The following is a 12,500-nucleotide window of genomic DNA, read 5'->3' as shown; positions in this document are numbered from 1 at the left end:
ATTGACTCTTGATGAAAAATCTGGAAAATGCATAGCATGCAATGTTTATACAGTTATTTGCTACTGCTGCTGCTACTACTACTACTACTACTGCTACTACTGCTACTGCAGCTACTCCTGCTACTGCTGCTACTACTGCTACTACTGCTACTGCTGGTACTGCTGGTACTGCTGCGACTGCTGCAACTGCTGCGACTGCTGCTACTGCTGCTACTACAGCTACTACTGCTAATGATGCTACTTCGCTACTGCTCTTATTGCTGCTTCTGTGACTAGTGCTGCTACAGCTGCTACTGCTGCTGCTGCTGCTACAGCTGCTGCTGTTGCTACTGCTGCTACTACTTCTTCTTCTACTACTACTACTACTACTAATACTACTACTACTACTACTACTACTACTACTACTACTACTACTACTACTACTACTACTACTACTACTACTACTACTTCTACTTCTACTACTACTACTACTACTTATAATAATAATAAAAATACTACTGCTACTCCTTCTACTACTACTTCTACTACTGCTTCTACTACTGCTACCCCTGCTACTGCTGTTTCTACTGCTACTACTGCTACGGCTGCTACTGCTGCTGCTTCTGCTGCTACTGCGGCTACTGCTCCTGCTGGTACTGCTGCTATTGCTGCTACTACTACTACTGCTGCTACTTCTGCTACTACTGCTACTCCTGCCACTGCTGCTATTGCTGGTACTTCTGCTACTGCTGCTACTACTGCTGCTACTGCTGATACTGCTACTGCTTGTACTGCAACTACTACTACTACTACTACAACTGCTACTACTGCTACTGCTGCTGCCGCTACTGCTGCTACTGATGCTGCTGCTACTGATGCTGCTGCTACTGCTGCTTCTGCTTCTACTGCAGCTACTACTACTACTACTACAACTTCTAATACTGCTACTGCTGCTGCTACTGCCGCTACTGCTGATACTGCTACTGCTGCTGCTGCTGCTACTGCTTCTACTTCAGCTACTTCTCCTACTACTACCGTTATTGCTGGTGGTGCTGGTACTGCTACTACACTGCTACTGCTACTATTACTAATCCTGATTCTGCTACTACTACGACCACTATCAACAGTCCCACTACCACAACCACTACTACCAGTTTCACTACCACTACCGCTACTACTACTTCTACTACTACAACAACTACAACAACAACAACTACTTCTACTACTACTACTACTACTACTACTACTACTACTACTACTACTACTACTACTACTACTACTACTACAACCACTGCTACTACTGCTGCTACTGCTGCTGCTACTGCTACCGCTACTGCTGCTGCTGCTACTGCTGCTGCTGCTACTGCTGCTACTGCTGCTGCTATCCTGCTGCTGCTACTGCTGCTACTGCTACAGCTGCTGCTGCTACTGCTTCTACTGCAGCTACTATTACTATTACAACAACTACAACTACTGCTACTGTTGGTGGTGCTGCAACTGCTACTACACTGCTACTGCTACTATTACTACTCCTGATCATGCTACTACTACAACTACTACTACCACTACCACCAGTCCCACTACCACTACCACTACTACCAGTCTCACTACTACTACCACTACTACTACTACTATTACTACGTGCGTCGAGAGAATGTCGTGTGTCGACCTAGTGATTTTTAGGTGACATTTTCGCGATATATCATATTGACTGTCGACTGATTTGTCGTGCGTCGAGAGAATGTCGAGAGAATTTCGAGTGTCGCGCTCGAAGTCGACACACGACATTCTCGCGACATTCAAGCGACATTCAAGCGACGCTCAATACGACGCGCGACAAATCAGTCGACAGTCAAGATTTTTTGCGATTTTTTTTTCTAACACCCAGCGCGATATGCGACACTCAAATATTGATTGTCGCATGATTGTCGCGCGTCGTATTGAGCGTCGAGAGAATGTCGTGTGTCGACCTAGAGGTTTTTAGGTCGACAAGCGACACTTGCGCGATATTGGCTCGATATATCGTATTGAGCGTCGAGAGAATGTCGTGCGTCGAGAGAATGTCGTGTGATTTTTAGGTCGACAGGCGACATTCTCGCGATATATCATATTGAATGTCGCGCGTCGTATCGTGCGTCGAGAGAATGTCGAGAGAATGTCGAGTGTCGCGCTCGAAGGTCGACACACGACATTCTCGCGACATTCAAGCGACATTCTCTTGACGCTCAATACGACGCGCGACAATTCAGTCGACAGTCAAGATTTTCTGCGATTTTTTTTTCTAATACCCGGCGCGATATGCGACACTCAAATATTGAATGTCGCATGATTGTCGCGCGTCGTATTGAGCGTCGAGAGCATGTCGCTTGAATGTCGTGTGTCGACCTCGAAGGTCGACACGCGACACTCAACTTGGCCCTATCCGGATTCCGTACACAAAGGTGATAACTCGATAATTATTTAGTATTGATGGATCGCCTTTTTACAAAGGGAAATTATCAGACCAGTTGACCCGCTGTGTGGGAATTTCCCAGACTTGAGAATATGATTAAACAACAGTTCAATGCGTTACCTATTACATGGACACTTTCTTGAAAATAATAGTACATTATATTGTACAAATAACACGCCTTGTTATTACCTAATTACCTAATCGAAATGACAATTTCGTTCAGTTATATTTATCTATCGAGCTCATGGTTTGAACTAAATTTATTCGCATTAGCATTATCAGTATAATTTTGATTTGAACAAATTTGCTGGAAAAGATTCTTAAAATCATTAAGCGACGTGCTGCTATTACAAAATGATGTATTCTGGAATGTAAAGTACCTCAAAAAGTCATTAGGTTTGTTCCGTCTAATAACTTCGAATTGTTTACAGCATTTACGCTTGCATGCCTTACGTTTATTTTTGGCGTAATTAGCACACGCACGTTAGTTGAACACTTTAGTATTTTGAAGGAATAGCAAATTGGGACGAAAGAAGCCTTTTATTAATAATTTAGAATAACAATACAACATATATGTATTTGAACGAATGATTAACGATTCTTAGACATTCCAAGTTTCTAACCCTCGATCCACCATTTGTGTCATACTAATTTTATGACAATATTTAATTTTAAGAACATGATAATTCATAAAATAATATTTTATTGTTATCATAATTAGACAATCAGTGATAGTATATGCAGTCATGATAGTAAACAAATGTAAAACATAAAGGCAAGAAAATTGTAATACAAAGAGTAAAGAAAATATAAGCACATACGTTCTGTAATCTCCTCACAGAAAACCAGAAAAACACCCATCACTAGTCATATGACGTTTAAAAAATACTTAAAAAAAAATAACGACAGAAGTAATATAAAACGCTGAGCAAAGACATTTTTATATGATGTATACTTGATCGAACACACTACATTAAGTTATACCATACACATTTATTTAGTTCATGCTTGTTTAAAAGGGTATTCACCACCGTATAAATAAATATGCCATAGCCAGCTGCAGTTGAGAATTATAGATATTGCATAATTTATATGTATTTATATACAGATCTCATAACTGTTTATGACAGCAATACGGCCAAAAATAGGTCATATTGCTTTGTTTCATTTTGCTCAAATAAGTATTGATATTCGGAGTTCATAGTATCAATACAGAGTAGTTCAATTGTGCAAACGTGTGTTTACATATTCCAAAAGGGATGATAGTTCCGAATAACTTCATTTCGTAACAATTTGTTCACATGTTACATAGACAGATCAGGAAGGAAGTATTAACCTTAACCTTGGATTTTAAAACAGGGTTTCTTTACCGTATTAGACATTGGAATTTTGTTTCTACAAAAATTCATTGTTACCAATTTTGAATGTATTGATTTACAGATTTTTTTATTTAAAAGAGTCTGTACTAAAAATAATTGCAAAACAACGTGGATAAAAATCATTTGCCTTCCGCGGGAATAGAACCCGGGACCAACATCACATTGGCATGTGATCATTTCAGTTCTGTATAGGAATTTCTTTCTTGTTTTTATAGTGACATATGAGTCATCTATACAAGTTTGTTCGAATAGTTTTCGAAACTTCTTATTCGCAAAACAAAGATGTGTTATAATGAAACTTTTGATTAGTATAGGCGTTGATACACAAAGAGAACGGACTATGTGTGTACACATGACACACTTGCTCTGGTACGCTTTAAACAGGTTTAAGACTATTGAATAGTAATCAGAGTTTCACTCTATTGTGAGAATTTTTTTATTTGTCATTAAATGAGTTGGGTACACATAGTCCAACTAACGGTTGCAGAGCATTGACATTAAATGTTAAAAACTTTATGAAGTCACATTTGCCAATGCTATCATTTCTAAATAACATTTCGTTTAGCAATCAAAAGCACACTGAATTACATTCACATGACTTACTATGCATGCTAAAATAGTCGATTAACAACTGAAATCAGTTAGTTCTTCAATACAAATAATTTGCTCCCGTCGTTACACAATGAAATGAAAAGTATTTGGCTCCTTGCAAGAACTAGTACATAGTTGTATACGAATCTGTGTTAAAATCATTGGTGAAAAGAACGGTTGTCTGAAAGAAAAAGTCATTAACATTGTTATTTTGTGTACATGAATATAAAAATTGCAACACAATACACATAGTGGTCGATAATGTGTCAATATATCAATCACAATAAAGTCGTTTTCAAAACGTCTTTGTGTGCATGTATGAAGGCTTTGTTCTTGAAGTTTGATCTTAAGCTACAAACAAACGATTTCATTACTGATTTTTTTAAGCATTGACCACCTCTTCTTACACTCAGTACAAAGATCTATTACACCTTTTGAAAGATTTTTTTATAAATAGCACGGTTCGTGATCATGATAGGTTCCAATGAAGGTTGGTCAATTTAAGCTTTATCTTTTTTAACAGCTATTATGATACATTATTTACTAAATGAGTAAAGAATCACTGAAAATAAATACTAAATATACGTATACTTTGTTTGGGTGATTGTACATGAAATTAACGTGACGCACGCCAATTATGCTTATTATTGATATCTTATGTTTATAAAAGAAACATTTAATATGCATGCGTAAAGATTGTGTTTATAATGAAAAGTACCTTTATAAATAGGTTAAGCGGCAAGTCGTTTGCAAACAATTATGTTGGGCGCTAATTTATCGATAGTAGATTAATTGCAAGAACAAACATTATTTATCTAATTGTTGCTACCTCGTGTACTTCTTTAATACAACGAACATGTACCGAATTAATTTTAATAATTTTGCAGAAGCGGAATATTGCGCATCCACTCCATGCGTGCATGGAAGATGTGTCAACGGCATGACGGGTTATACTTGCGTCTGTGACCAATTGTACACGGGACAAACTGCTCGGGTAAACAAAATAACTGAAAAATATATTATTCCTTTACCGCTAGGTTCTGATTATCCGTTTTATGATGCGAAATTATATAAAATACACACATAAATCAATAATATGTCAACATGTCCGCCATAGTGAAGTGTTTTTTCAATGTCTTTATGTGCAGCAGTATGAAGGCTTTAATATTATAGTTTCATCCTAAGCTAAACAATAAACTGATACGGACGTCTATAAATAGGTTCAGAGACAAGTCATTTACAACAAGAAATATCTTTAAAAAAGATATAGGGCGTTGATTGTGGTTTGAGTTTGTGAAAGGTAAAGAGTTAAAAAAATGAGACCAAGGATAGCGAATGTCTTTTTTTGTGCAGTTCTTAGCTGGATCACACGCAATACGGGATGTTACGCGGAGTTTTCGCGGCTTATTTTACATAATTACATATTGCTGGTCATAAACCTATAAATACAAAACAGAAAACCAAATGAAGAATGAAGTGAAATTTAAACATATGAGTCAACCGGCCACACGCGAAGTATCCGTACATATTTTAAATATTTATACGCGCGTTCTTCGAACAAACCTGTTTTAGTGGTTTGTCGGGCATTGCTTTTTGATTCGATTATTAACAGTATCGTGATTCATCGCGCTCATGCTTAAAAAATTAGGCAATATGGTGGAATAATTCTTGTTAAATTAATTAAAAATAATATTTATCATGGTATTGTTGAAAACACGTAAAGACTCTATTATTGACATACCATAATTATATCGCTGAATATCTTCATTTAACATCTTTTGTGGTCTAAAGAAAATCTCAGTTCACCTAGTTCACAAATAGGGTCTATATTATATAACAAACTGGCCACGAACTCAGGTCAGCACATAAGCGTCTTCGGACGCAGCGATGACCTGTAAATAAATCCTGATAACTCACGGGTTGAAATGCAATGCATTAAAGTGAGGCCACGCTTCCACTGCTTTTTATACTTTTACATGTTAACATGTTGATAGGAATATGAAAGTCAGTACTAAAATGAGAACATAGCCTTTAAGTAAAAACGCTGTTGCCTCTGAAAATAAAAGGTGGACGCACAAACTGTATTGATGTCGAGATTGAGTGTAAAATTGTTCTATTTATTAAGCCTTTTCATTAGAGATAAAATTGTTTCATGCTGAACACGCAGTAAAACAGTGTTACAAAGACGCGGTCATGTTTCCAATGTTCTGATGGTATGCTCATATCAGCCTATGGGATAACTGAAGTGTATTCATTCTGAACTAGCCGCGGGAAATTTCATTTGAATTTTATTGGACAGTTACAAAGGTCAGGCAAGGTGAAAAGCTGGCGTATACAGCTAACGCCGAAAAAAAATAATTGTGAGACGATAATAAGGCAAAGACTTGATGGTTCATAAATTGCAACATCAAATCCCAACAAGATAATGCTGGCTATCCTGTGTACTTCTTTGCGGAACGAAAATGTACCGCCTTAGTTTTTTATCATTTTTCAGAATTGAACTGTTGCGCGTCCACTGCATGCGTGCATGGAAGATGTGTCAATGACATGACGGGTTAAACATGCGTCTGCGACCCATTGTACACGGGCAGAAACTGCTCCGGTAAATATAATACCTAAAAAGCAGTTATCTCTGTTACGTTTGGTTCAGATTATCAGTTGTATGATGCGAAATTATCACAATGAAGATCCGTCACGTAGCATTACCAAGTAAATACTTTCTTAATATGAAAACATTAAAAGGTAAAAAGAAAACACATATGCACACTAAATTAGTATATAAACATTAAACTTGCAACAACTATTACGTTTACAGTATATACAATACACACATGAATAAATAATGTGTCAATATGTCCATTACAATAATGTCTTCTTCAAAATGCCCATGTGTGCATTAGTGTACTGGTCTATTTACTAAAAGTTTTTATAAACTAGACACAAAATCTTGTATTTACTTATAATGTTATATTACAAGAAAGATTACAAAAGAAGTCCATTGACGATGCAAAAAATATTATTATTTGCGTGTATCTAATTAACTTATTTTCATACATTTATTACACTCAGGACAGAAATATTTAATTTCCATTTAAAAATTATTTTCCAAAACACGGTTCATGATTATATTTTGTTCAACTTATTTTAGGCTTACATAAATTACCTAATATAAACGCTATTTTCATGAATGGTTGAATAAATAATATGACAGATCAAGATAGTGAATAAACATATATCTCTTTACGGAAATAACCGTAAAGTCGGACAATAATGCGAATTATTTTGTAAATGATACTTAACAGACACATGGCTTAAAAACTCTAAATGATCAAAAGTACATCTATAAATAGGTTCGGCGACACGTCATTTGCAAACATTTTTGCTAAACAATACCCAGGCAAATAAATATGGCTAATTAATTGCACTATAAAATCCCAGTCGATTATTATGGCTACCATGTGTACGTTTTATACAACGAAAATGTACCACACTATTTTTTTTAAATTATTTTGCAGAAGTGGACTATTGCGCATCCACTCCATGCTTGCATGGAAGATGTATTAACGGCTCGACGGGTTATAAATGCGTCTGTGAGCTATCGTACACTGGAAAAAACTGCTCCGGTAAATGTTATAACTTAAATGTAATGATTTCTTTTACGTTAGTTTCAGATTATCATTTTCATGATGCAAAATAATTACAATGAGGAACCGTTATGTGGCATTAAGCAGTTCATAACTGCAAAATATGTAAGCATTTAGAGGTAAATACTAAACATGTATTCACAATAAATTAATTTATTATATAAATATAAAATTTGCAACATTTGCGCATTAGTTTGAAGGCTGATTAATGGGAAAAGACATTAAACGCTTAAACGATGATAAAAACGATTAAAATACATGTGTTTTCTCAAGCTTAACCAACTTTCATTTTTTTAATGAAAGAAATATTACATAAGATGCATATTGACGCAAACATATTACACTATTTTCGTATTGCTGTTCGAAATTTTAATAAATTTACAGAAGTGGAATATTGCGCATCCAATCCATGCGACCATGGAAGATGTGTCAAAGGCATGACGGGTTATAGATGTGTCTGCGATCCATTGTACATGGGAAAATGCTCCGGTAAATATAATAATAATACATATATCTTCACAATACATTTATTGAGTTAAAATAGAAATTGCATAAGAATGAAGGCTTTGTTTATAAAGTTGGATCCTAAGCTGAACAAGAAACCATGGTATTTCTGATTATTTTCAGCATACCGTAGTAAATACCAGTACTTCGTTAATTGAATAATGAAGTATTGTGAACGAAATATTTATGTATAAATGACATTAAACCCTTAAAATAAGATATTTACGCTTAACTTATAATATCAAGCTCTCGTGTATGCATACGTTTTTTCAAGAAGCACACACTTTTAAGGTTTTGAGTAAAAGAAATGTTAAATAAGAGGCATGCTTATTTACGCAAAAATATTCTGTTTGAAACATTATTCGCGACTTCGTACACTTAAAAAGGATAAGTATTTCCGCTTTAAACTTAATTTCTATAAAACGGGTTCTGTTTACATAAGATTTAACTAATTTTAGGTTTATGTAAGGCTAACCAAAAGATAAAGCTGTTATCAATAATGGCTGACTAAATGAGTAACTGATCAATACAAATTAATAAAAAAACTTAAGACAATAAAGGTAACAATAAACTAGAAATGGCGCGGCAGAGGCCGACGCGTATCCCCACGCCGAATGTTTGACCTAGGTGTGCCCCAGGGTTGGTAATGGGGCCATGCATAGCTGAGATTGACCGTATTGTCATAAGAGAAGTTCATCATCAATTAGAAGTGAATTGGTGTAGAAATGAAGAAGTTATAGTAAAAGGCAATTTTGGGTGGGTGTGACATATGTGGGCAGGGCGCCCCAGGGTTGGTAATGGGGCCATGCATAGTTGAGATTGACCGTATTGTCATAAGAGAGGTTCAGTATCAATTTGAAGTGAATCGGTGTAGAAATGAAGAAATTATAGTAAAAGGCAATTTTGGGTGGGTGTGGTCTATGTGGGCGGGGCGCCCCAGGGTTGGTAATGGGGCCATGCATAGTTGAGATTGACTGTATTGTCATAAGAGAAGTTCAATATCAATTTGAAGTGAATCGGTGTAGAAATGAAGAAATTATAGTAAAGGCAATTTTGGGTGGGTGTGGTCTATGTGGGCGGGGCCCCAGGGTTGGTTATGGGAACATGCATAGTTGAGATTGACCCTAATGTCATAAGAGAAGTTCAGTATCAATTTGAAGTGAATCCGTGTAGAAATGAAAAAATTATAGTAAATGGAATTTTTTGGTGGGTGTGGCCTATGTGGGCGGGCGCCCCAGGGTTGGGATTGGGGCCATGCATAGTTGAGATTGACCCTAATGTCATAACAAAAGTTCAGTATCAATTTGAAGTGAATCCGTGTAGAAATGAAAAAATTATAGTAAATGGAAATTTTTGGTGGGTGTGGCCTATGTGGGCGGGGCGCCCCAGGGTTGGGAATGGGGCCATGCATGGTTGAGATTGACCGTATTGTCATAGGTGAGGTCCAGTATCAATTTGAAGTGAATCGGTGTAGAAATAAAGAAGTAAATGTAAAATAACCTAAAAAAATGAGTGATAATTTCTGACGCGGCCCCACCCCAACCCCTATAACTTTTGACCCAGGGGTCAGATCAAAATTCCAAATAGTGCAGGGTCGCACATATGCTCATAGCTACCATGTGTGTAAATTTCAAGGTTCTAGTGCTTTTAGTGTAGGAGGAGATAGTGGCCAGGACGGACGGACAGACGGACAGACGGACGGACAGACGGACGGACGGACGGCGGAGATCACCACAATATCCCCACCTTTTTTTCAAAAAGCGTGGGGATAACAATCAAAGACATTTTATTTTATCAAAAGGCATATCGGTTTTCGGATTTGTTATTTTTTAATATTGAAATTTAGAACTCTGAATTGTTGTTAATTCAAAATTCACATGCAATACATATATTTTTTAAGGATTTTTATTTGAAGAATTACACGCAAGATAGAATTTGGATAATTTAAAAGAACATGCATATGCATGATCAAAATTTGATATGATTTTCTTGTCTCTAAAGCATTTTTAAAAAACTTTAACACGGATTGTGTAACTCAATTTTGACTAGTATGGGCATTGATACAATGAGAGAACGGGGTTTTAATGCATGTACCAGCGGCTTTACACAGGACAACTTGCTCTGTTAAAACTGACATTGTTTTAAGACTACCAGAAGGTCATCATAGTTTCTCTCACGTGTGAAGCAAATATAATGAAAAGTTAAATGAAGTGTGTATCCTTCTTCAACCCAACGATTGTAGAGCATGAGCAAATAAATGAAGTGGGTGGCATTCATTAACCCAACGATTGTAGAGATTGAGCATATAAATAAAGTGGGTGTCCTTCTTCAACCGAACGATTGTAAAGCATGAGCATTCGACATTATAAGGCTACCATAAGCCTCAAGATTGGAAGCCCCAAGCAAGTAAGCGAGCTGTCCCGCCACTGTCTGAATGCCGTACTGGGTGCGTAAAGGCTCATTGTACTGCAGTTAATTACAAGAGGACTGCGATTAATGCTCCAAGAAACAAAATTCATGCCCTTACTCTGGGCACAATGAATGTAAGATCAATGTCTCCAGGATTAACGGATGAAATGAAGGCTATCAGTGATACCGATAAACCTCAGTTATCTAGGGTGAACTTGTGAGACTCCACGTCAACATTGCGACATTGAAGACGACGCGGCTTGTTGATTCTTAAACCCTTAGAGAAAATCATTCTACATTCTCCTGGCAAGGAAATGGTGTGGAGGACACCAGAGAGTATGGCGTTGGTTTCGCTGTCTGGAATATTCGTATGTGGATAATAAAACAATGTCAACAAGGAATTGAAAGACTGTTATCATTCAGCCTAAGCACCAACTCTCGGCCAGTCAACCTGATCAGTGTCTATACACCAACACTCAGCGCAACTGAGGCTTCCAAGGACGAGTTCTACAGCTAGCTATTCTCGTTTATCAACAGTATCCCAACAGAAAAACACCTAGCACTGATGGGTGACGTTAATGCCAAAGTGGACGCGGACCACAAATGTTGGTCCCAATGTCTTGGAAAATTCGGCATTGGACAGGTCAATGAAAATGGACAACGGCCCTTGTAGTTGTGCTCATACTATGGCGTCAGCATTACCAGCACCTTCTTCCGGACCAAATCACAGCATAAAGTTTCAATGGAGCCACCCTCCATCCAAACACTGGTACTAGCCCGACCTGATCATTACAAGGCAATATGCATTGAAATACGTCCTCCTTACACACATCTTTCAGAGCGTTGACTGCAACACCAATCACTCGCCGGTTTGCTGCATGATGGGGCTTCAGCCGAAGATGGTTCACCACCCTAGGTCTTAGGGTAAATCTCGTTTAGATGTGAGCAAGACCGCCTTCTCCGACAAGGTGTTGCAGATCAACCAGGCACTGTCGGAGGTGTTCCACCGGGAACCTCCTCATGGCAAAGAGCGAATGGATCACACCAGAGACACAGTACACAACAACAGTGCCAGGAAAGTCTTTGGAAAGAGTCAAACCAAAAACAGACACTGGTTTGACGCATATTCATCCACACTCATCCCAGCCGTAGAATAACGCCGAAGAACCCACATCGAGTACAAGACAGTGAAACCTGCAAGCGTACAAATCTGCAAAGATGTACAATGCTGAGAATAACAAGGGTTGCGCAAATGACTAATGGCTTCAGCTCTGCCAGAGCATCAGCTATCAACACAATAGGGACATTTGTGACGGTATCAAAAATGTCATGAACTCCTCATACAAATCACAGCTCTGCTGAAGTCTGTTACTACCGAGACATTCCAAGACAAGGTCAAGAAGATTGAGCACTGGATGGAAGGCTTCTCTGAATTATGCGCAATGCAGAACCGCGTCACAAAAGGTGCCCTTTCTGCAATCGAAATTTTCCCTCTCAGAGTGGAACTGGACGTAAAATCCACTGTGTCAAAACTTAAAAAGG

At 37.7% G+C, this 12,500-nt stretch overlaps 2 protein-coding genes across 4 annotated transcripts in view; one reads left to right on the top strand and one right to left on the bottom strand.

The window, feature by feature from the left end:
- LOC127841634 (flavin-dependent L-tryptophan oxidase RebO-like) overlaps positions 1–12,500 on the bottom strand; it is a 138,482-nt gene that overhangs the window by 57,213 nt on the left and 68,769 nt on the right. The window lies entirely within an intron of this gene.
- Positions 1–12,500, top strand: part of LOC127841636 (neurogenic locus notch homolog protein 3-like) — a 47,157-nt gene that overhangs the window by 21,439 nt on the left and 13,218 nt on the right. Inside the window, exons 12-15 of one of the 3 annotated variants that reach the window (XM_052370627.1) lie at positions 5,289–5,395; positions 6,896–7,003; positions 7,917–8,024; positions 8,430–8,461. In XM_052370627.1, coding sequence (XP_052226587.1) covers positions 5,289–5,395; positions 6,896–6,901 — 113 coding nt within the window. In that variant the 3' untranslated portion in view covers positions 6,902–7,003; positions 7,917–8,024; positions 8,430–8,461. Of the gene's footprint in view, positions 1–5,288; positions 5,396–6,895; positions 7,004–7,916; positions 8,025–8,429; positions 8,535–12,500 lie in introns of those variants that run through there. The other 2 variants (XM_052370629.1, XM_052370626.1) reach the window with 2 other exon arrangements.

This window comes from Dreissena polymorpha, chromosome 8, assembly GCF_020536995.1.
Source record: "Dreissena polymorpha isolate Duluth1 chromosome 8, UMN_Dpol_1.0, whole genome shotgun sequence".
Lineage (NCBI taxonomy): Eukaryota > Metazoa > Mollusca > Bivalvia > Myida > Dreissenidae > Dreissena > Dreissena polymorpha.
Note: the sequence above shows the minus strand (reverse complement) of the source record. Positions and strands in the feature narration are given on the sequence as shown.